Below are 24,198 nucleotides of genomic sequence, written 5' to 3'. Positions count from 1 at the left end.
ATACAGAACGGCCAGGTTTTCCGCTTTAGGGGAAATTTAAAAGCCAGCAGACCTTTCATTAATGTGAAAGGAAAATAGACTACTCCCAGCATTGAGTATGCTGAGTGGGTAAGTGCAGGGAGGTACAATAGGAAAACTGGACACTTCCCAAAGCCTCCCGAGTTGCCCTTTGCCATGTTTCTGTATGATTTTAGATTGAAGTTACTCCCAGAATGTCAAATATACCCATATTCAGATGTAAGTACAAAAACATAACTTGAAGCCAAATAGAAAAAAAAAATTGTTTGCCTTTCTCTGTTGGTTCATATAATCAGTGTGAAAATTAGCTATAAATTTGCCAATAGGGTTATTCTGTATTTTAAAATGTTTGTGTGTGTGTGTGTGAGTGTGTTTTAAGGCTCTAGTAGGATAATTCCCCAGTTGATGTAGCATGGAAACTAAAACATCGACATCTTTACTTATTTCCAATTTAAATTGCATTTGGAAAAAAAAAAGGATATAGAGTTCTGCTTTCGTTGGCCTTGTTTTACTGCCATGGGAGTTTACTTTCATCTCAGTTCCCATAGATATGTGTGAGAAATTCTTTAGGGCTTGAAACAAGACTATCTGGAGTGTTACATGATCTGACCTAATCAACCATGAGTGCTCTGGTAGTCTTAAGAAAAAAAATCCCTTTTAAAAGCTATTTAATGAAGATTGTTCTCAATCATCTTCTCCTTCTTCCTTGATTAGACATCGATGAGTGCAGCATCATTCCTGGGATATGTGAAAGTGGTGAATGTTCCAACACCGTGGGAAGCTACTTTTGCATTTGTCCACGTGGATATGTAACCTCAGCAGATGGCTCCCGGTGCATCGGTAAGCCTCGTATTCTGAAGGCACAATACGCTGCTTCTTTATAATGACAGGACGGCCCACCCAGGTATGGAGATGGCAATGATTAGAAAGCCTTTGGGGAAATGGCTGAAAGAGCTTTGTAACGTAAATGGTACAACTATTGAGGGATGGGCAGACCAGGTACTCTTGTGCAAATCCTTCAGTTTCAGAAACCATCAGGGTTTGTTTTATGTTGTCAGAGTAATTCGGGGGGGAATAAAGAAAGACCTTCCTCAAGCCACTGCTCTTGAGACACAAAGGCATGAGAAAGATTTTTAAAAACCTGCTTTGCGAGACAGAATTTAGTAATTAAAGGTTCTTTTGTTGCTGTGAATGTAGGCAACATCTTATTTACTTAGAATTTGTTTATTCTAGTGAAAATGGCTGCTGTAAAAAAGAAATTGATGCCTTTAACTTTGTGTTTATACATACTCAAGTTCAAGCCAACTATATTTGTACGTTAGCCTTTGTTTGGAAAGATGAAACAAGCTTTCACTGTCCTGAGTATTCATTACTGAGCAAGGTTTTAGGCTTCTGCTTCCCTCTGAGCACAGAGATGATGAAAATATTCTTTGAAGCCCGACCATAACACAGTGAACTACCCTCACGCTTCTCTTCGTGAGCATTAAACTTCGTCAGTCTCCATTGTAAGCTGACTATAGCTCGCAAGAAAGGGAGAAAGAAGCACAGTTCTCTTTACAGGCATTAACAATTCATGTATTGCTACAACTAGGGAAATTAATCAGGGACCCATAGAATGGAGTCACTTGGTTCACTAAAGGGTGGCAGTCTCGGCAGTGACAGTCTGAAACTCCAGCCAGGCTGTTAGTGTGTGAGCAACTGTCCTGGCCTCTGTAGATCCCAACGACGTCCTAATAATCCTGATGATGCCCAAGACACTTGGGTGGGAGAGATTGAAATGCAGAATGTCAAGGATGTCAGCTATAGGTTCTAGACCACCAGTAAAAGGTCTCTGGCCTAAATTCATTTGATCAAATGTATTGAAGGATATGCTGTGCACTGTGCTAGCTATGAACATCTAACAGCGCACGTGAGAGGTGTTGATCCTGTCTTCAGAACGCCGTGTTGTCATCATAAATAATTGTAGAAGAGTAGTAATAGCAGTCATAGAAGGAGGAGTGGTGGTGAAATAACAGCTATCATTTATGATACCACACAGTCCACGTGTAAGACGCTGGGCATCTCCCTGAACTCATAATCTCATGTCTGCGAGGCCTCAGGCAAACCTCAGTTTCTTCTAGTAAGTGTTCAGTAAAATATTCCTTATTATTATTAATGAAGAGAAAGAGGAAATGCCGACACTGGACCCATACATTATGTTCTATAATTCTTCTGCCAGCCCCATGTGACAAGTGTAATTAGTCCAGATTTACAGAAGAAGGAACTGAGATTTGGAGAGGTTCAGTGACTTGTGTAATGTTACACAGTCAATAAATGGAGTCAGGATTCAGATCCTGATCGCTCAGAATCCAGGATCGGAGCTGCTATGACACTACACTGCTTCTTTATGTTAGAGAACCCAACCAGGGCCTGGCCAAAGTCCGATTACTTACCAACCAGGTAGGGAGTTACTGAGACAATGAGGATTGCCAAAGAAGAAGGGCAATTTTACTTACGAAAGACATCACTGAGCAGAATGAACCTGAATGAATCATCCCCAAATCCATCTCAGCAGCTAACAAAGAGGGACTTTTTAAAGGAGGTCTCCGAGCCCTGGGGGAGGTTGTGTTGAAAGTAACATGGGCCAAGCATGTGGCCAGGTTAGTGAGGGAAGGTTGAACCACGTCCCCAGGAAGTCTGTCCAGGAGCCTTCAGAATCTCAACTCTTACATCTTGCAGAAATTCCATGACTGGGAAACAGCTCACAAAGGTCATGCAGTTAGTTAAAAGTAAAAGGGTTCTGGTCATCAAGCCCTACTTGCCTGAGAATCTAAAACATGAGAGGGAGAGGATTGTAATAAAAACATATAGGGGTCGCGAAAATTGGTTCACAGAGCTGGTCACACTTACGCACTTTAAGGATGGGGAGAGCCTGTGGCTGGATACCCAGATCTTCAGCATGAGTGGCTTCTAAGTCATCATGTTAACCAGTCTGCTTAAGAAGTAGAGTGTCCACAGGAGCCTCCCTTTCACATCCTTGAATGGGAATTGTTTGTGTTTTTTTTTTTTTTTGTGGTACACAGATTTCCTTGTATTTGTGTCTTCAGTTTATGTCACCAATGCTTTATAATTTTTAGTGTACAGATATTTTTAAATAATTTTTATTTCAAAATATTGGGGGATACAAATGTTCTTGTTACATGGGTGAATTGCTGAAGTCAGGGATTTTAGTGTGCTTGTCACCAGAAGAGTGTTTATTCTATCTGATAGGTAAATTTTATTTCTGAGGTATTTCTCTTAGGATAATGGGCTTCAGCTCCATCCAAGTTGCTGCAAATACATTATTTCCTTCCTTTTTATGGCTAAATAGGATCCCACATTTCCTTTATCCACGCATAAGTTAATGGTCACTTAACGTTGATTCCATCTCTTTGCAGTTGTGAATTATGCTGTGATAAACATTTGGGTGCAGGTGCATTTTTGATAAAATGAATTTTTTCCTTTGGATAGATAGTAGTAGGATTGTTGGATTGAATGGTAGGTGTACTTTTAGTTCTTCGATGAATCTCTGTACTGTTTTCCATAAAGGTTGTATACAATATATAGTCCCACCAACAGTGTATAAGCATTCTCTTTTCACCATATCCATGCAAACACCTATTGTTCTGTTTTGTTTTTTAATAGCCATTCTTAGAGGGGTAAGGTGATATCTCATTGTGGTTTTAATTTGGAGTTTCCTGACGGTTAAAGATGTTGAGCATATTTTCATGTGTCTAATGCCCATTTGTCTAGCTTCTTTTGAAATAACTCTACTCACATCTTTACCCACTTTTTAATGGGGTTCTTTTTTCCTTGATGAGTTGTTTGAGTTCTTCATAGATTCCAAATATTAGCACTTTGTCAGGTGTATGGCTTGCAAACGTTTTCTCCCATTCTGTAGGTTTTCTATTTATTCTGTTGACTTTTTGGAACAAAAAAAGAGTCCAAATAACCAAGAAAAAAAAACTCTAGTGTCACATTACCTGACTTCAAATTATACTACAAGGCTATAATAACCAAAACAGCATGGTACTTATATAACGGTAAAGACACAGACCCATGGAACAGAATTGAGAACCCATAAATAAAACCATATAGGTACAACCAACTAATTTTTACAAAGCAGACAAAAACATGCAATGGAGAAAGGACACTCTGTTCAACAAACGGTACTGGCAAAACTGAATAGCTACATGCAGAAGGATGAAACAAGCTCTCTGTCTCTTGCCATACACAAAAATTAACCCAAGATGGATTGAAGGCCTAAATGTAAGATGTGAAACCACAGAATTCTAGAAGAAACTGTAGAAAAACTCTTCTAGATATTGGCCTAGCCAAATAATTTATGACTGAGACCCGAGAGGCAAATATAGCAACAATAAAAATAAACAAATAGGACCTTAATTAGATTTTTTTATCTTCTGAAATTTATTTCTAAGACTGGTCATTTCAATAGATGCAGAGAAAGTATTTGACAAAATTCAGCATCTTTTCATGTTAAACATTCAGCAGATCAGGTATAGAAGGAATTTGCCTTAACACAATAAACGGTATATATGACAAGATTAGAGCTAACCTCATGGTCATCAGGAACACGAAAGGGATGCCCACCCCCCGACTTCTATTCAGCATAGTACTGGAAATTCTAACCAAAGCAATAAGGCAAGAAATAGAAATAAAACACATCTAAAACAGAAAGTAAAAATTTAAACTCTCTTTACAGGTAGCATGACAACATATGTAAACAATTTTAAAGACTGTACACAAATACATGTACACAAAAATTTAGAACTTATAGACAGGACACAGCAAAATCTTAGGTTACAAAATCAATGTGCCAAAATTCCTTTATACTAACAATCAGTATCCAGAAAAGAAATTTCATATACAGTGCCATGAAAAATTGTTGTGTTTTATAGATGGATTTATCAGATAGAAATCTTTCATTGAGTAAGTCATTTTTGGCGAAATATTAAGTCTGTAAAACTGAGCAAATTACCTATTTTTAGGGTCACTGTTGACAGCTCACTGCACAGTCAGTCGATTCATTTCATGCACACTGCCCTTGCCTTTTGCCCATGATGCCCGCTCTGCCTGACGCATCTTGATTTTCCCCTTCTATGCTCTTTAAAACCCAATTCATCTTGTGAGTCCCAACTTGGTATCACTTTACAGCCTTTCCACCTACACAGTATTTTCTTCTTGGGCAAAATTAATTAGCCCCCACCTGCCATTGTGTGTTTCCATTTCCTTCATTTTAGGGTTTACCACGCCATCATGGGTACTTGAGCTTTACTCTCTGGTCAGACTGTGAGGTCCATTAGGTCCTGCCTCATGCAACTTCATGGACCTGGGCTTCGTGTAGTCCGAATCCTGCATAAAAGTTTATGCTGAGTCGGTAAATCTTTTCTGAATGAATAGGAAGACCGTTGGAGGGAAGAGTGAGAGCATGTGAACAGAAGAAGTTCGTGTTGTTTATAACCACCCTACACTGTTGGGCATCCTGTGGGACGTGGTGTTGTGGCACTAATAAGATCCTGGAGCTTGAGCTTCAGAACGCCAAGTCCTGTGCTAGCTGGGAGTCCCATTCATTGTCAGTCTCAACAGAGGAAGGCTTTGAGGGAAGGGTGAATGACTCTCCAAAATGACAAAACCAATGTTAAAATTAAGTAGGCAGCTTTAAATTTTTTTGAATAACTGTTATATTTGGAATAAGTGTGTGCTTTCCATATATGAGCAAATATAAACCTAACATTTTAGTGTGTAAGAGATCTTTGACTTTGATTTTTAAAAATTCGAGTCTGTATTTTCTTAATTGAATTTATGATTGAATTATATATGCCCCTGAGATATTTCTATGCTTTGTAATTGCATGTATGCCAATGATAATGAATTGGATGAACCCAAAGATTTTCTTTTAGTATAAAACTGCTTGTGATTTGCATCTTTATTTTTAGAGTGTCAAATACTGAATGTTGCCCTAATTCCTTATTGTAGTTAATACTAATGTCCTGAGCCTATATTACATTACAAAGTATCATAAACTTAACCTTTTTTCTTTTATGTGTAGGAAAACAGTTTCATATGGCAGGAAAGCGTAACTGGGCATTTTCATTATAAAATAGAATAGTTTTCCCATTTCATTGTATGCTAAATGCAGAAATCAAATTTTATCTAGCATGTTTAATCCAGTTTTTAAATATCTCAGAAAGAACTTTCCTTTTCTTTGTGGCACCTGTGGCTCAGTGGGTAGGGCACCAGTCTCATATATTGAAGGTGGTGGGTTCATACCAGCCCTGGCCAAAGTGCAACAAAAATATAGCTGGGCATTGTGGCGGGTGCCTGTAGTCCAGGTGGAGGCTGAGGCAAGAGAATTGCCTAAGCCCAGGAGTTGGAAGTTGCTGTGAGCTGTGTGACGCCACGGTACTCTACCGAGGGCAATAAAGTGAGACTCTGTCTCTACAAAACAAAAAAAAGAAAGAAAGAAAGGAAGAAAAAGTAAGAACTTTCCTTTTTATCATAGAGCATTAGAATAGGATGGCCGTAAAGTTCATGTGCAATTTAAAATAGTTGTGTACACAGCTATGATTTAACACTAAAAAAAAAGAAGAAAAAAATAGTTGTCTATCGACAAGTATTTTAAATTGCACATGAACTTTATGGCCACCCTGTATCTGACAATTCTAAAAGAGTTAATGCATACCTAATAATCTTTTTCTTCAAAGCTGCTTTCAATAGCACTACTTAATATGAGCCTTGTGTCATTTTGGAATTGACTGTTGCTGTAATATCCATGGCATTCTTTCATACCTAATTTCTGCATTGTGATATAGGCACAGAAGAATGGCTGCAGGAATAAGTAAGCAAGACACCGAGGGGCAGCCCTGAGCAGATTCTGCATGCAGGGTAATGTGCCTGTGAGGGGCAGCCGTGAGCAGATTCTGTATGCAGGGTAATGTGCCTGTGAGGGGCAGCCGTGAGCAGATTCTGCACGCAGGGTAATGTGCCTGTGAGGGGCAGCCGTGAGCAGATTCTGTATGCAGGGTAATGTGCCTGTGAGGGGCAGCCGTGAGCAGATTCTGTATGCAGGGTAATGTGCCTGTGAGGGGCAGCCGTGGGCAGATTCTGTATGCAGGGTAATGTGCCTGTGAGGGGCAGCCGTGGGCAGATTCTGCACGCAGGGTAATGTGCCTGTGAGGGGCAGCCGTGGGCAGATTCTGCACGCAGGGTAATGTGCCTGTGAGGGGCAGCCGTGGGCAGATTCTGCACGCAGGGTAATGTGCCTGTGAGGGGCAGCCGTGGGCAGATTCTGCACGCAGGGTGATGTGCCTGTGAGGGGCAGCCGTGAGCAGATTCTGCACGCAGGGTAATGTGCCTGTGAGGGGCAGCCGTGGGCAGATCCTGCACGCAGGGTAATGTGCCTGTGAGGGGCAGCCGTGGGCAGATCCTGCACGCAGGGTAATGTGCCTGTGAGGGGCAGCCGTGGGCAGATCCTGCACGCAGGGTAATGTGCCTGTGAGGGGCAGCCGTGGGCAGATTCTGCACGCAGGGTAATGTGCCTGTGAGGGGCAGCCGTGAGCAGATTCTGCACGCAGGGTAATGTGCCTGTGAGGGGCAGCCGTGAGCAGATTCTGCATGCAGGGTAATGTGCCTGCTGCTGTTACTTACACTGAGTGAGAAAAGCCCCGAACCAGGGGGAGCTGGAAGTGCTGGACAATAGCAAGTTAAGTTCAGAAAGTAACATTGAGCATTTAGAAATGCTTACAACCATGTGATGGTGCCACAACATCCTAGTGCATTTTCTTGAACTTTCTAGATGTTTCGTGCACAGTATTGCTATGGGGTACTCTTGGCGGGAAGCGGGAGGACTGAAAACATAGTGTGAAAAAGTAGTAATGATATAAGAGAAAGTTGAAGTCTGTGATTAATTGCTAAATACATTTTTAGGTAACAGTTGCGGTCAGTCAAAATGAAAACCTGAATTTATAGTTCAAATCATCAGGAAGATGAGCCCTGGTGTAGAAATGGGTGGGAACTACGTAGATGGGAGGCATCGGGGGTGCCATGCGAGGAGGCTAGTGTGAGCAAGTCTGCAGATGCTGAAATGTCCCCCGAGACCAGTGGTGCCATGTGAGGAGGCTTAATGTGAGCAAGTCTGCAGATGCTGAAACGTCCCCGGGTCTCCGGGAGGGGATAAGGAGAGTCTGTCTGGGAAGAGGGCTGAGCCAGAGAACAAGTGAAAGTAAAATGAGCAGCATGAATTGAGACTGAAATTCTGTTGCGAGGTTACTAACTGCCATGCTTTGCTAAGAAGTTCAGTTTAGTCTGGAGGACCGTGAGAGCCCATCCAGACTGTAGAACAGGAGAGAAACAAAAATCAGTCTGGTTTAGAATAAACGAGGAGGATGTTCATACAAGAGTGACAGCCAGGATATGTTTTATAAAAATTGCAGCGGTGCCTGTGGCTCAGTAAGTAGGGCACCAGCCCCATATGCCGAGGGTGGCGGGTTCAAACCCTGCCCTGGCCAAACTACAACAACAAAAAAAATAGCCGGGCGTTGTGGCGGGTGCCTGTAGTCCCAGCTGCTTGGGAGGCTGAGGCAAGAGAATTGCGTAAGCCCAAGAGTTAGAGGTTGCTGTGAGCTGTGTGACGCCAAGGCACTCTACCAGAGGGCGGTAAAGTGAGACTCTGTCTCTACAAAAAAAAAAAAAAATTGCAAGAATTGTTTCCATATCATGTAGCATCTGTGTAATGCTGGGTGTTGATTATATATGCATGTGTGCATTTGCAAGCAAACCCTTGCAAGAGAACCCATGATGCCTAAGAATATTTAACTAAAAGCAAGAGGAGAAGCCAGGAATGAAATGGTATACTGAACAGTGTTTTAGTTTTAATATTGGAATCACGTAAAGGCTACTGCTGGAACAGGGATACCACTTTTAATTAAGAAATGGTCTCCTAGAAAAAGGTTACAACATGAAGAAGGACTTCACTCTTAAAGGAAAACGTAAATTGGGGATCGATAGTTGTTGTACTTCTTTCTTTGCTCCTAGTTCGAGTTAACTCTTGAATAATGTAAATGAAAGTGTTTTAGGAATAGTAGGAATCCCCAGAATTATTCAAGGGGAACCCAGGCTGGAAGCAGACCGTCAAAGAGGCAGGTGGAGGCATCAAGTCTCAGGGGCCCAAGCCTGAAACAAAGGCTGCTATTTATGGAACACCTGCTATCACGAGTGTCCTGACCCAGGCTAACCTCATTGGTGTATTCTGGCTGAACCCTTCATTTTTTAATGAGCAAAGCTCATTCAACAGGAGACATTTATTTCATGGTACAATCCCCAACTTTTACCAAGTTTTCATCACATTGTACGTATAATTAACCACTCATTCTGTTAAATCAAGTTTAGACTAAATGTCAGGCCATGAAACAAACTCTGATAAGCAGACCATTATTTTGTTTCAAAATAGATTTATATTTTAATCAGAAGAGATGAATTGCTTCCTCTCTCAGCCTGGCTGTAAATAAGCCTCCTGGTGAGGGTGATAGGAAGTGATTCAAGGAATAGACTTGTTTTCATTACTTAAGACGTATCAGTCCTACAGTTAAACACATACCAAGCATTAGAAAGATTTTGTTTTTATAGCCTTTTATCTGCCTTTGTCCTTAATAATTCCTTGTTTCAAGGGAATTATATATGTGCCTGGACAACTCTTATTTCTATCAGGAGTTCCTTTCTTATTCCAAAGATTCTTTTACTTGATACATTTTCTAACCCAATGTTTTCTAAGGGCCGTGAAATTTCATACCCACAAAGGAATTATAGCTCCTAATCTCTAATCTTCTTTGAAATAGACCTTTTTGGAGACCTTAACTATGAGACAGCACACTCGTCTCTATCTCATCCTGGTATGTTTTGGCTCAAGGTGGTGGAGGTTGACTGCCTTCCTATTATTGTTAGAAGGATGAATTATGAAATTAATGAAAAAAAGATTACAATTTTCTTTCCAGGCCTCTTTTGCTGCCTCAGTACCCTCTCACCATGTCTCAGTTTCCTCCAGGAGGTTTCAAAACTACATAAAAGAGCAGTTATTAACATTTCTTTAATTTAAAGAGCCCTCTTTGACTTCAAAAATGTTTTTCAGATCCCCCACCTGATGATCATTTAGTAACTTCGAGAAAATAAATAAAGAAAATGCTACTGGGTAGGTAATAATAATTTTAAATGACTCTGGATTTTAGCTGTCCCAATGGCATCATCATAAACACGAATCAACATTGTGATGTTCTGTGCCAATATGAGCCTGTGACATGCTCCCAGTATCATTGTAGACTCCCAAAGTTGGGAACAGGTATAGAATGGATTCCTGATGAGTACTTGCTGGGCATTTTTATTTACATTACCTTATTTTCAATTTGATATTGTATTTGGCCCATGAGTTGTTTAGAACTATATGAGGTTTTGTTGGTTTCTTTTGTTGTTAATGTTCAGCTTCCTTGCGTACACTGGTCACAGAATGTCGTCAGATAATACCAATCCTTAGAAAGAATTCTGATACGATATTTGCTTTGTGGCTTAGCCAATCACTACTTTTTATAAGTCCCGTGGACTTGAAAAGGAAGGATTTTCTCCAATTGGTGGATGCCAGATTCTAGATGTCTTCATTAGATCAATGTTAATGGTACTGTCCAGATTGTGTCTGTACGTACAGCATTTTGTCCATCTATTACTGAATGAATTGTGTGACTATCCCACTACGGTGGAAGATTTCTCCGTTTCTCCATGTAGTTTTGTAGGTTTTTGTTTTATAGAGTCTGATGCTACATTATAAAGTGATAATTGTTTACAAGTTTATTCTCCTGGTGAATTGGACCTTTTCTGTTAAGTATTGACTTTATAAAATAGTTTTCTTTATCCCTGATCTATTCATAAATATTTTCTCTTGATCTGTTTTGTGCCTTATTTTATACCACATTTTGTGAGTGAGAATAGAGGGTTTAACTTATATACAATTTGTTTATTTTTTCTTACAATCGTTCCACATTCTTGTGTTTTAAATGTGTCTTTTTTAAGCAGATTAAATCAGATTTTTTTATTTTTTCACAGTCTGTGAATCTTCATCTTTTCAACTGAGATTTAAATCCGCGTCTTTATTATAGCACTGATATAATGTATTTGATAGTATTCCAACCTTCTCCTTTATGCTTTATGCTTATCTTGCTTTTTTGTACTTTTTCCCTTCTTATTTCTTAGATTTATTCAAGACCCCCAGCCCACAGACTCCCTCCATACTTTTCCCTTTAATAGTTAATACATGTTATATAAATGTTATATACTTTATTTTTATCGTTTTTCTGGCTATCCTAGATGTTTAAACATGCACATGCAAACTAAAGTCTAAAATTAACCTGATTTTTTTAACCACACCCAAACAATAAAAGAATAACAAAGTGAATAAGCTTTTTGATCTTTCCCTCTGAACTTTTAAAATCCAAGACTCTTGCCCTACTCTCTCTATATTTGACAAATTATTCATTGCTGTTTAATTTGTTAGGGCTTGTTTAGATTTACTCACATATTTAAAATAGTATTTTCTCATCATTTCTTTATGCATCTCAAACTTTTTGGGAATCCTTTTCCTTTTGGCCAAAGAACCTCTTTCAAAATTTTCTTTACTAAAAACTTTTTGATAAAAAATTCTGTTTTATTCTGTTTTTGTTTTCTGGAGAATGACCTTAACTTGCCCTCTGAAAACATGCTTTATCACAGTGCAGATTTCAGGTTGACAGCTCTTTTATCAGAGTGTACTAAAATGCTATCCCATTGTGTTTTGGCTTTCATTGTGGCTACTGAGAAGTCAGCGATTGATTTTTTTTTTTTTTTAATGCCATCCTTGCCTTTCCACTTATTTTTAAGATCTTTATCTTTGTAATTCTGCAGTTTCACAGTGATATGGCTAGCTGTGGATTTCTTTTTATTTATCCTGTTTTTTATTAATTAGACTTCTTAGATCATACAACATTGCTAGAAAATTCTAGGACAGTTTCGGCTGAGTATTGCCTTTTCCCCATTCTGCTTATCACTCTTTCCAGTACTCTTCTTAGATAAAGCATACAGGTCAACATTGCTTTTCATTCTCCCTTTGTATTTCTTACCCTCTCTTTAACATTTCAATTTCTTTTTCTCTCTGAGCTACATTGAAGATAATATATTCATATATACTCATCAGTTCAGTAATCGTCTCCTCCCATGTGTGCAGTGCACTTGTTTAATATATCATTTGCTATTTAATTTCAATTGTGATAGTTTTTGTCTATAGAAGTTCCATTAAGCTCTTTTAAGTCTGTTTGTCCATTATTTCAGCTTTCCCCCCATTCATATCTTCAGAGTTTACTTGCTTTAAACATATTACATACAGTATGATTTTTAATTATTCACAATTTTAATAATTCATAATTGTCAGAATTGGTCTATTTCACTATTGGAAATATAGTTTATTCAACTGATTTTTGTTCATGGGGTCTTGTTTCTTTGTGTGTTATTTTTTTTGGGGGGGGGGTACAAAGAACCAGGTTACATTGATGGCATTTGTTAGGTAAAGGCCCTCTTATAATTGTGTTTGGTCCCCAAAAGATGTGTCACACACCATCACGCCCCCTCCCCTCCTTCCCTCTCCCTGCTTCTCCCTTCCCCCACCCCCTACCATGTACTATGCCATCAACTGTCCTCATGTGAGAGCACACAGGATTCATGCTTTTCCATTCTTGTGATGCTTTACTGAGAATAATGTGTTCCACTTCCACCCAGGTTAATATAAAGGATGTAAAGTCTCCATCTTTCTAATGGTTAACTAGTATTCCATGGTATACATATACCACAGCTTTTTAATCCATACCTGGGTTGGTTGACATTTAGGCTGTTTCCACATTTTGGCGATTATAAATTGAGCTGCAATAAACAGTCTAGTGCAAGTGTCCTTATAGTAAAAGGATTTTTTTCTTCTGGATAGATGCCCAGTAATGGGATTGCAGGTTGTTATTTATTTTCTTGGAGTTTTTATGGGAATCCTTTGAGGTTTCCATTAATATTAATTGATGTACTGGCTTTTGCAAGTTGCTTGAAGTATTCCTGCCTTAAAACCTCTTCATCTTGTATTCTTTTGAAGATTCTCAGATAGAAAACCTAGTACAGATTGAGACAACAAAGTTGTTTATGTGAAGAAGAACATGCAGTTATAGATTTTTGGGAAAGATATTTATTTTTCCTCCCTACAACATCAAGGTAGAGACAGGCAAGTTTCTTAGTTGCTCCCCAAAACTCAAGTACTAAGGTATGCTCTTTGGAACCCCTACAGTATGAGGGTTTCCTCGTATGCCCTGGGCCCTTTGAAACTACCAGAGTTTAAAATTCAGAGAATCTAGAGTTTAATCAAAGCCTAGAGGTGAAGCTTAACTGTACACTTACCTCATGAGACTCCCATTTTTACCTCATTCGCCTTTATTTGTCTTTTCATGCCAGCTGGATAATGTATTTCTTTAATATTTTTTAATATTTTATCCAGGATATTTTGATTGGGAGGGACATTCAAGGTCACTAATCCACCATTCTACAAGAAGCAGAATATGTACTGTTTGGTTTTATTATCCCACCATCCCTATTTCTTAAGGAAGAAGAGTTAAATATAGTTGCTTAATCAAGCAGTTAATAATAAGTTGGGATATAAACCTAGGTCTCCTGTCTCAAGGCCATTTTTTTTTCCCTCAAATCTTATGCTACAACCTTCTGCTTACAAAATCCTTTTGTTGGTGGAATTTCTTCCTCAGTAGGTCCTTGGTCTCAGGGATTCGAAGAATGAACTCAGGGACCACAGATCAGTGGTAAGATAGGATTTATTAGATAGAAAAGATACAGAAGGAATAAAAAGCACTAGAGCAGTGGTTCTCAGCCTTCCTAATTCCACAATGTATTTTTATTGTTAAAAAGGGGTCATGGCCCACAGGTTGAGAACCACTGCACTAGAGCTTCTAGCAGAACGAAAGACCCAAGTGGAAAGTCTCTGCAATAAGTCTTTTGTCTAGGGGTATAAGGTCTTGAGAATTACACTTGGCCAGGACTTGGTAGTTAGAAGACACCTTATCAATGTTAATGAGTGTATTAACAAATGAATGTCATCCCTTCAGCTTCAGGCAAAATGACCACTTCAGAAGAGGCTCTCCAGACTTAACATGAAATTGCCCAGGCCTAGCAAATTGGGGGGAGAGGGGGTTGTTCCTGTCCAGCCCTGAATGGGGGAACCCTATATTAATTCAAGAGTTAAATGTAATCATTTCACTTTGTATCATTGGTTGTGTTTTGTAACATTAATGACTGTTGTTAAAAGTTTGGGACTTTCTTATCTTAATTTACATCTTTTTCTTGAGGAGTACAGCTATTGAGTAAATCTATAATATGATGCTTTGGGTTCCTAGAAAGAATATCCCAAAATTGTTTCCTTGGATCATTCTTAGGAATAGAACCTACCTGTGAAATTATTTCCAGTGGCAGCCTGTCCATGCCCAACTCAGAAGTTTTTTAAATGTCTCGATTGCCTTTAAGTACACGTATATGCATCACATTTAATGGTTTGTTTGGTTTTAAGCATACTGAGGTCTTTTTGGACAAATGGAAGAATGTGTTCTGATTTTTACAAAGAGAATCTTAAAGCCAATTAATTTATTCCATGATAGCTTAGGAGCAACCTGAGGCATACTGTGGGCCATTTGATGAAATCGTGTATTTAGTTTAAACTCTATATCCCGTGCTAAAAAATGTAACATTACCTATTAACAGAATTACTTGCAATGAATAGTTTCATCTTCATTATTGATATGCCTGATTATTATAGTACATCTTTCTTCTTATGAATATAAACAAAACTTCTTTGAAAACATTTTGATAAAAGTTAACTAATGTCCTGAGACAGGTGATTGCCCTGAGCTCACAGGTTCAAGAACTGCCTAAGCAAGAGCAAGACCCTGTCTCTAAAAAGAGCCAGGCATTGTGGCAGGTGCCTATAGTCCCAGCTACTTGGCAGGCTGAGGCAAGAGAAACACTTGAGCCCAAGGGTTGGAGGTGGCTGTGAGCTATGATTTCACAGCTCTCTACCCAGGGTGACTAAGTGAGACCTTGTCTCAAAAAAAGTTAACTAAGTTAGCATAAAGGCAATTTCAGTTATAAACCCACAGAGTTTACAGATGAGATTGATATTTCATCCCTACACAATGTGGCATTTTATACAGTTTTTTATACGCATCATAACTTGTCTTCTAACCTCTGTCTGTTGTTTTGATCCGTTCTCTACCCTGCTGTCAGAGAGACCTCTATTGCTGTTCTATATGATTATATCACTTTCCTACCCAAATCCTGCAGACACCTTACCATAGCAGTCCTGCCAAACTGGGTGATTACTTCTGAGTCCTCACCTTACTTTACCTCACAGTACCTAATCATCAGTTGCCCCTAGCTGTTGAAAAGGCTTCATCAAGTTTCATGGCTTAGAATAATGCATATCCACTGAAAAAACACAGATGTACATCTTTAGCCTGGCTATTCCTGCATTCCAGAGTCATCTATTTTCAACATCCTCAAGATAACATGTTATAAAGAAGAGTCTGGGCGGTGCCTGTGGCTCAAAGGAGTAGGGTACTGGCCCCATATGCCGGAGGTGATGGGTTCAAACCCAGCCCCAGCCAAAAACTGCAAAAAAAAAGTCTTATTTTGTGTCCCCTAATTCTACTTCTTCCCTCACTTCTCATCCACGACTTCATTCACTTCTCAGCTGTGAAAGTAAAAAACTTTGGAAATTTCCAGCACTCTCTTCCTGTCATGCCGCACACATGAGCCAGTGCCCTCAGCTATCCCTTCACATCCTGTCTGACACCTGCTCGCTCTCGTCATCTTCACTGCTGCTGCCCTCAGCAAAGCCACCATCATCTCCCACCAGAATGTCTCCGTGTCCTCTTCACTGGTCTTTCTGCTCTCACTACAGCAGTTCTCAAAGCAGCCAAGCAGATCTTCAAAATGCAAACCATTGTCTTTTTCTCTACCTGTAATCATCCACAACTCTCATTTGACTCTACTCCAAGTCCAAATAAAATCTCAGTCCTTCCCTAATGGCCTACAGGGATGTCTACAAGAGCCTTTGCTATCTCTCTAAGCCCATGTATTTCCACTTGCCCTTTTTCATGCTTTTCTCTAGTTACATTGGCCCCTTGTTCTTCATACACATCAAGTTCATTCTCTTCTCAAAAGCTGCTCTTTCCTCAAGTACTTCCATGGCTCGTGCTCTCATTTTAGTCAAGTCCCTGTTTAGATGTTACTTTCTCCAACTGTTTCTGATCAGCCTTTCTAAAATAGCACCCCTGTCAGTCAGATATTGCTGCGTAACAGACAGCCACAAAATTCTACTGGCGTACAACAGCACCCTTCTCCAGGTGGGCTGGAGATTGAGGTTGGTGTTGGTTTCTTCATGCTCCGCCTTTGTCTGAATTCAGCTTCTCACTGCAGGTTGTCCTCATACCTGCTCCAGGGCTTTCATTTTTGTATCCCTGGACTACGGCATGGAACAGGTGCTCCATGCATGTCTTCTAGCTAGATTAGTAAAAAAATGAATAAATGCACAGAAATTAAGAGAATAAAGGAATGCACTGGTATAGTAAAGTAAAATAGTTCACTTCACCTGCGCGCCTGTATTTTGTGAAATGATGAAATAATTGCTGTAAGAACCCAAGGTAATTCTGCCATGTCTCCTATTTTATTTTTGACATGTTCAGATCAGAGAACAGGCATGTGTTTCTCTGGCCTGGTGAACGGTCGCTGTGCACAAGAACTTCCAGGCAGAATGACAAAAATGCAGTGCTGCTGCGAGCCGGGCCGCTGCTGGGGCACCGGAACCATTCCTGAGGCCTGTCCTGTCAGAGGTTCTGGTGAGTGGCTGACCGCTGGCCTCCTCGGGATAGATGTTGTTAGGACAATAGTAGCAATAATGTCCTTTGCTCTTCTCCTTGAAGCTAATTCGCGTTAGTAGACTATTAGTTTCTTCAGTATGTTCTAAGTGTTTTGTGGGGAAGGCGGTTATTGTTTATTTGGGGTCAGTTTTGATAATACTAAATGTAGTAATATTAGACAAGTTCCTGAAACCGATTGACTTGTTTTTGAGCAACTATTTTTTTAAATGATCTTAACAATCAGTATTTCAGTTCGGGTTTTAAACCTCCCAATCTTTCGTTCCAGAGCTTGAATGTTTTTGAATAACAAAGTTTTACATTTATTTATACTTTATTTTAGGTATACCCACAGTTTATAGTGCCGATCCTTAAAGATATTCCTTCTTGTTTTTCTCTTGACCTTGAAAATTAGTGATTCAGAGGCATAAGAGTACCTCTCATTAGCTTGGCTATATTAACTAACATAGAAATGAGGCTACATTGGGAAATTAGCATGAAGGAGAAAGTAGCCCCTCTTGTTATGTGTAATATGAATAGTAAAGCACAATTAATGTTTATCAAGTAAAGATAGCTTTAATTTTGAATTTTTAATTCAAGAATTCTTGAATTTTTAATGCAAGATGAAAATGACAATATAAGACATCAAACTATTGTCATTTTCATCTTGAATTAAAAATCATGAAAAATAACTAAATGTTTGAAATATACTTAAAGATAATACCAATATATACTGTTATAGTGAAAAAACATCAAGGCATATTCTTTGTTCTTTCAAATTCCCTAAGTCATAAGATACTAAAAACTACCAGTTTTAAAAAAAAAAAGTAGAGATAATACCTAGTGAATAATTTTGGAATTTCATAGTTCCGCTAGTGATGTATAATTAACCATTTTTTTTTATTTTAATATGGTGTTCTCATCCCCAAAACAGTTAAGAAATAAGACAGTTGGGCAGTGCCTGTGGCTCAGTGAGTAGGGCGCCGGCCCCATATGCCGAGGGTGGCGGGTTCAAACCCGGCCCTGGCCAAACTGCAACAAAAAAATAGCCGGGCGTTGTGGCGGGCGCCTGTAGTCCCAGCTGCTCGGGAGGCTGAGGCAAGAGAATCACGTAAGCCCAAGAGTTAGAGGTTGCTGTGAGCCGTGTGACGCCATGGCACTCTACCCGAGGGCGGTACAGTGAGACTCTGTCTCTACAAAAAAAAAAGAAAATTAAAAAAAAAAAAAAAAGAAATAAGACAGTTGTATTCCTGCTTCTCTTCATTCAACTTTGGTACTTGGACAAATAACAAATTTAAAATCTTACTATATTTTGTCTACTATTAAAGTCCACATTACAAAAAAATACTGTTTCTGGAGCCATATTGATACCTAATCCCTTCAAGGAAAGAAAGAGATAAGAAAATGTGTAAGTGTAATACTGACAAGGGCTCAAGTAAAACCAGACACGTGAAATAAATTACCTAACGCTTTAGTTGTCATCCCTTCCAGTAAATTCCTTGCATTCACAGTTATGTCTGGAATTTTATGATTTGCACTTTGGGGCATAAGATAAAAATGTGCATATAAATAATTCTTTGGTTCTGCAACTTGTTAAAATAATGTGGAATACAGGCTTCTAATTTATTCTGAAGCATCTATACCTTTTCCCTATTACCACCTACATTGAAAACATCAAGATAGCAACTTACTAATACTGTGTATTATAGATAAGCTAAAATAATCTATTACAATGTGGTAATGGCTTTTATTGTGCAGGAATACATCCATTTGTGTTTAACTAAACTTTCTTTCTTCTAGAGGAATATCGCAGACTTTGCATGGACGGACTTCCAATGGGAGGAGTTCCAGGGAGTGCTGGTTCCAGACCTGGAGGCACTGGAGGGAATGGCTTTGCCCCGAGTGGTAATGGCAATAACTATGGCCCAGGCTTCATCCCCATCCCTGGAGGCAATGGCTTTTCTCCTGGCGTTGGGGGAGCTGGCGTGGGGGCCGGGGGACAGGGGCCCATCATCACTGGACTAAGTAAGTGATCACGTTCCCTTTGGACTCCTTAGTTTTCTACCTTCAGTGATATTTCGATATCTAAGATTTTTTTATTTTCCAAAAGGGCTGTGTGTGCATGCACGCATGTGTGTGCAAACCTAGATCAGGATCTGAAATGTAGTCATACTAAATTTAGGAAAATATTATTTTTCTGTCCCATAAACCTTCTGCTAAATTGGAGAAAAGAATGTGTGACCCAGGCGTTCTTTGAAAATGTAAATGAAAGCCCAGTGGTAATGCTCCAATCCAACTGACGCCACCAAAAAAGGATGTTTTGTTTCCAGTATTATTTCATTTGGCAGCTTGCTGCTGCCCTATTCATGCACCCCTTGAATTATTTTCCAGAACTATTTCTCAAGTGAGATAAACCGAGTGTCTTGCTCCGTGCTGATCCAAATATTGTAATACACACATCTTTCCTTTCCTCACCCTTTTTTGTTAAATTGCTTAAGAAATCGAGAACCGTGGGCTTCAGACCAGAATTGGCATTCATGCACTTGACAGCTAAGTTCACTCTTTTCAAAAGCACTTCTCTTGCTAATAGTATTTAATAGTGTCCCACAGTGCTGTGTTTATTCTTTTTGGCATATTTCCTATTACTATATCTGAATATTCAGCTGAGTTACAAAAAAGAAATGGAAAGCACGCCAATGTACGGTAGAACATTCCTGAAATTGTAAAAAGACATCATTATGGGCAGAGTTTCCAGATGTGTAACTTAACAAATGCAGGTTACAACCATATGTCTCAAGAATATATTTTAGCTGTTCCACATGAAAGTTTCATAGAATATTGTGGGCTTCTGATACACACCTGGTTAATTGGCTGTTAAATAAACTTTTTAAAAATCAACTCTGCATGTTGTAATCATTACTTGTGCTCTAATTTTCCATAGCAATCCTGAACCAGACGATAGATATCTGTAAGCACCATGCTAATCTCTGTTTAAATGGACGCTGCATACCTACTGTCTCCAGCTACCGATGCGAATGCAATATGGGGTATAAGCAAGATGCAAATGGAGATTGCATAGGTAAGTTCATGATCGTTTAAAGACATTTAATAGATTCTTTTTAATAGACCACAGGATCAAATTGGACTGAATATGATTTTTTTTTAAAGTCTTGAAGGAAAAAATTATTTTTCCTAAAACTAAGCTGAGCTAGAATTAGACTTCAAAATTCCTTGCACTTTCAGGTCCTAACAATCATGATTTCTCTCTCTGATTCTTTCTGTCCTTCCTTCTTAGAATTTTTTACTCTTAATATAAAGATTAAAATGAATGTACGTAACAGTGATGAATATATTTTAAAACAGTTTGTAGAACCTAAATCCATTTTTAAAAGATGAAAAGATTCACTGGGCAGAGCCTGTGGCTCAAAGGAGTAGGGCGCCGGCCCCATATGCCAGAGGTGGTAGGTTCAAACCCAGCCCCAGCCAAAACAACTGCAAATAAAAGATAAAAAGACACCAATGGGCTACTAAAATCTAATACTCTCATGCAGTAGTTTTCAAATGTTTTGGCTTCAGACCCATTAAAACTCTTAATTATTGGTTACATCTATCAGTAATTACCTTATTATTAATAGAAATTAAAGAAGAAAATTCTAAACATTTTATTTATGCATTTAAAAATAACAATGAACCCATTGCATGTTAACCTATGTGATATTTTTGTAGATCTTATTTGTCTATTTTATTTTTCTATTTTCTAGAAAACCTGTGTTTCATAAAACATCAAGTACTGAAACAAAGGTCATTGTTTGGGATTTTTACAAAGGTCTTTAATGTCTGCCTCAATTCAAGCAGGCGGATTATTTAAGCTGTTGCAGTGTGTTGTTTTGATTGAAGAGCACAGTGAAAATCCATTGTGTATATCCATAACTGTGGATGTTCAGTGATACTCCCCTAAAACTCAGCCAGGAGTGATTCTTAAACCTTAGGTGCAATGCGGAATCTGGTATTTCCTGCACCTTGAATGGATTTTATACCATGCATTGGTCATTTGAAGTATATAGGTTCACTATGTTATATAGATCCTTGCAAAGTTGACATATTTCACTGTGTGACATCAAAAAAATCACATTCGATAATATAGAGTATTACCATAGAACCCACTATAAATCCCTTTAAATATTGGGAAGCTGTCAGGTACACAGTGTTGGATACTCTTTCTGAATCCTGTCACTTTGAAGCTTGGATTTTTAACTTTGACATCAATGTAGTCTGTTGTTTTTCTTAACGTGACAGCTCACTTTGTTATAGTCAAGGAAAGGTCAGCCACTGTCACAAATCTGAATAACTGCAATTTGTGTGCCAGTCATTCTTCAAGCAAAAGTAGTATTCTGTGGAAAAGCTGCTAATTTAGCACAAAACTCAAACAATTGCATGAATGTTTTTCCTTGAGACACTGATGGTATTTCTGTCAGCATCAATATGTGACTTCCACGTTGTCACGCAGATACTAAAACAGTACACTCAAGGGTCAAGGTTTAATAGAATTAACTTTCAGTGCTTTATCAATTACGGTAGAATCTCTGTCAGTTGACCACCCAAGAGACAGCTGGTGGTCAACATATGGAGGGGGTCAACGTAAGAAACCAGACCTGCTGTGCTGATCCGTACATTGGGTGCATGTCCAGTCTATGAAGTTAGGTCAGCTTGAGGAGGTGGTCAGTGTAGGGAGGTGGTCAGCGATGGAGATTCTACTATATCTTCTTCAGTGAAAATGGTGGCTGTTTTTAACACACTTTGAGTTCACAGCAAGTGTCTACTAGGACTGTTTGGCGCCACTGTTATTATTTGTGCTAACACACACCATCATGGCTTTTGTACCATCGTTCAAATGCTAACACAATAAAAAAAGCAAATAACTTCTTAATATGGTTAGGAAAATCATTTTGATGTAAAAAACCCTCCTGAAAGGATCTCAGGTCTGTAGGGCTGGGGACCAGACCTTGAGATTGAGAAGAGTCGCTTTGCAGCTCTATGGCTGAGTCCGCAGCATTCTTCCAGGTCATACATAAATCGTTTACCAGGGAGAGAATTGTGTGGAACTTACAGAGTCAATAGTAGCCTGGACGTTCTGGTTCCGTAGATGCCATTTTCATTAATTTGCACTCACAACTCTGACTTGTACCATAGTAGCATGGTGAGAAGAGAGGCAGTGAAGGACATTGAATCCAACAGGAAAGCACGCAGTAGTTAGGGGTGACATTAGTATCTGGAAAGACTAAGGAATTTCCCTTCGGGGTCAAGAAAATTGATACATAACACATATTGTTCTCCCTTGCCTGAGCTCTGAACCAGTTGAGAAAATGACAGAGACCCCCATACCACAGGAAAATTTTTTTTCATTATTATTATTTTTTTTTATTGTTGGGGATTCATTGAGGGTACAATAAGCCAGGTTACACTGATTGCAATTGTTAGGTAAAGTCCCTCTTGCAATCATGTCTTGCCCCCATAAAGTGTGACACACACTAAGGCCCCACCCCCCTCCCTCCCTCCCTCTTTCTGCTTCCCCCCCATAACCTTAATTGTCATTCATTGCCCTCATATCAAAATTGAGTACATAGGATTCATGCTTCTCCATTCTTGTGATGCTTTACTAAGAATAATGTCTTCCACTTCAATCCAGGTTAATACGAAGGATGTAAAGTCTCCATTTTTTTTAATGGCTGAATAGTATTCCATGGTATACATATACCACAGCTTGTTAATCCATTCCTCGGTTGGTGGGCATTTGGGCTGTTTCCACATTTTGGTGATTGTAAATTGAGCTGCAATAAACAGTCTAGTACAAGTGTCCTTATGATAAAAGGATTTTTTTCCTTCTGGGTAGATGCCCAGTAATGGGATTGCAGGATCAAATGGGAGGTCTAACTTGAGTGCTTTGAGGTTTCTCCATACTTCCTTCCAGAAAGGTTGTACTAGTTTGCAGTCCCACCAGCAGTGTAAAAGTGTTCCCTTCTCTCCACATCCACGCCAGCATCTGCAGTTTTGAGATTTTGTGATGTGGGCCATTCTCACTGGGGTTAGATGATATCTCAGGGTTGTTTTGATTAGCATTTCTCTAATATATAGAGATGATGAACACTTTTTCATGTGTTTGTTAGCCATTCGTCTGTCATCTTTAGAGAAAGTTCTATTCATGTCTCCTGCCCATTGATATATGGGATTGTTGGCTTTTTTCATTGGATTAATTTGTGGATTAATTTGAGTACTCTATAGATCCTAGTTATCAAGCTTTTGTCTGATGGAAAATATGCAAATATCCCTTCCCATTGTGTAGGTTGTCTCTTTGCTTTGGTTATTGTCTCCTTAGCTGTACAGAAGCTTTTCAGTTTAATGAAGTCTCATTTGTTTATTTTTGTTGTTGTTGCGATTGCCATGGCAGTCTTCTTCATGAAGTCTTTCCCCAGGCCAATGTCTTCCAGTGTTTTTCCTATGCTTTCTTGGAGGATTTTTATTGTTTCATGCCTTAAATTTAAGTCCTGTATCCATCTTGAATCAATTTTTGTGAGTGGGGAAAGGTGTGGGTCCAGTTTCAGTCTTTTACATGTAGACATCCAGTTCTCCCAACACCATTTATTGAATAGGGAGTCTTTCCCCCAAGGTATGTTCTTGTTTGGTTTATCGAAGATTAGGTGGTTGTAAGATGTTAGTTTCATTTCTTGGTTTTCAATTCGATTTCAAGTGTCTATGTCTCTGTTTTTGTGCCAGTACCATGCTGTCTTGAGCACTATGGCTTTGTAGTACAGACTAAAATCTGGTATGCTGATGCCCCCAGCTTTATTTTTATTACTAAGAACTGCCTTAGCTATACAGGGTTTTTTCCAGTTGCATACAAAACGCAGAATCATTTTTTCCAAATCTTGAAAGCACGATGTTGGTATTTTGATAGGAATGGCATTGAATAGGTAGATTGCTTTGGGAACTATAGACATTTCAACAATGTTGATTCTTCCCATCCATGAGCATGGTATGTTCTTCCATTTGTTAATATCCTCTGCTATATCCTTTCTGAGGATTTCATAGTTTTCTTTATAGAGGTCCTTCACCTCCTTCGTTAGGTATATTCCTAGGTATTTCATTTTCTTTGAAACTATGGTGAAGGGAGTTGTGTCCTTAA

The 24,198-nt window shown here is 39.0% G+C and overlaps 1 protein-coding gene across 1 annotated transcript in view; it reads left to right on the top strand.

The window, feature by feature from the left end:
- FBN2 (fibrillin 2) overlaps positions 1 to 24,198 on the top strand; it is a 267,961-nt gene that overhangs the window by 117,687 nt on the left and 126,076 nt on the right. The window contains exons 8-11 of the mRNA XM_053567017.1: positions 733 to 858; positions 16,848 to 17,000; positions 18,819 to 19,043; positions 19,960 to 20,097. Of these exons, the coding sequence (XP_053422992.1) occupies positions 733 to 858; positions 16,848 to 17,000; positions 18,819 to 19,043; positions 19,960 to 20,097 (642 nt within the window). The remainder of the gene's footprint in view (positions 1 to 732; positions 859 to 16,847; positions 17,001 to 18,818; positions 19,044 to 19,959; positions 20,098 to 24,198) is intronic.

Source organism: Nycticebus coucang, chromosome 17 (assembly GCF_027406575.1).
Source record: "Nycticebus coucang isolate mNycCou1 chromosome 17, mNycCou1.pri, whole genome shotgun sequence".
Taxonomy (NCBI): Eukaryota; Metazoa; Chordata; class Mammalia; order Primates; family Lorisidae; genus Nycticebus; species Nycticebus coucang.
Note: the sequence above shows the minus strand (reverse complement) of the source record. Positions and strands in the feature narration are given on the sequence as shown.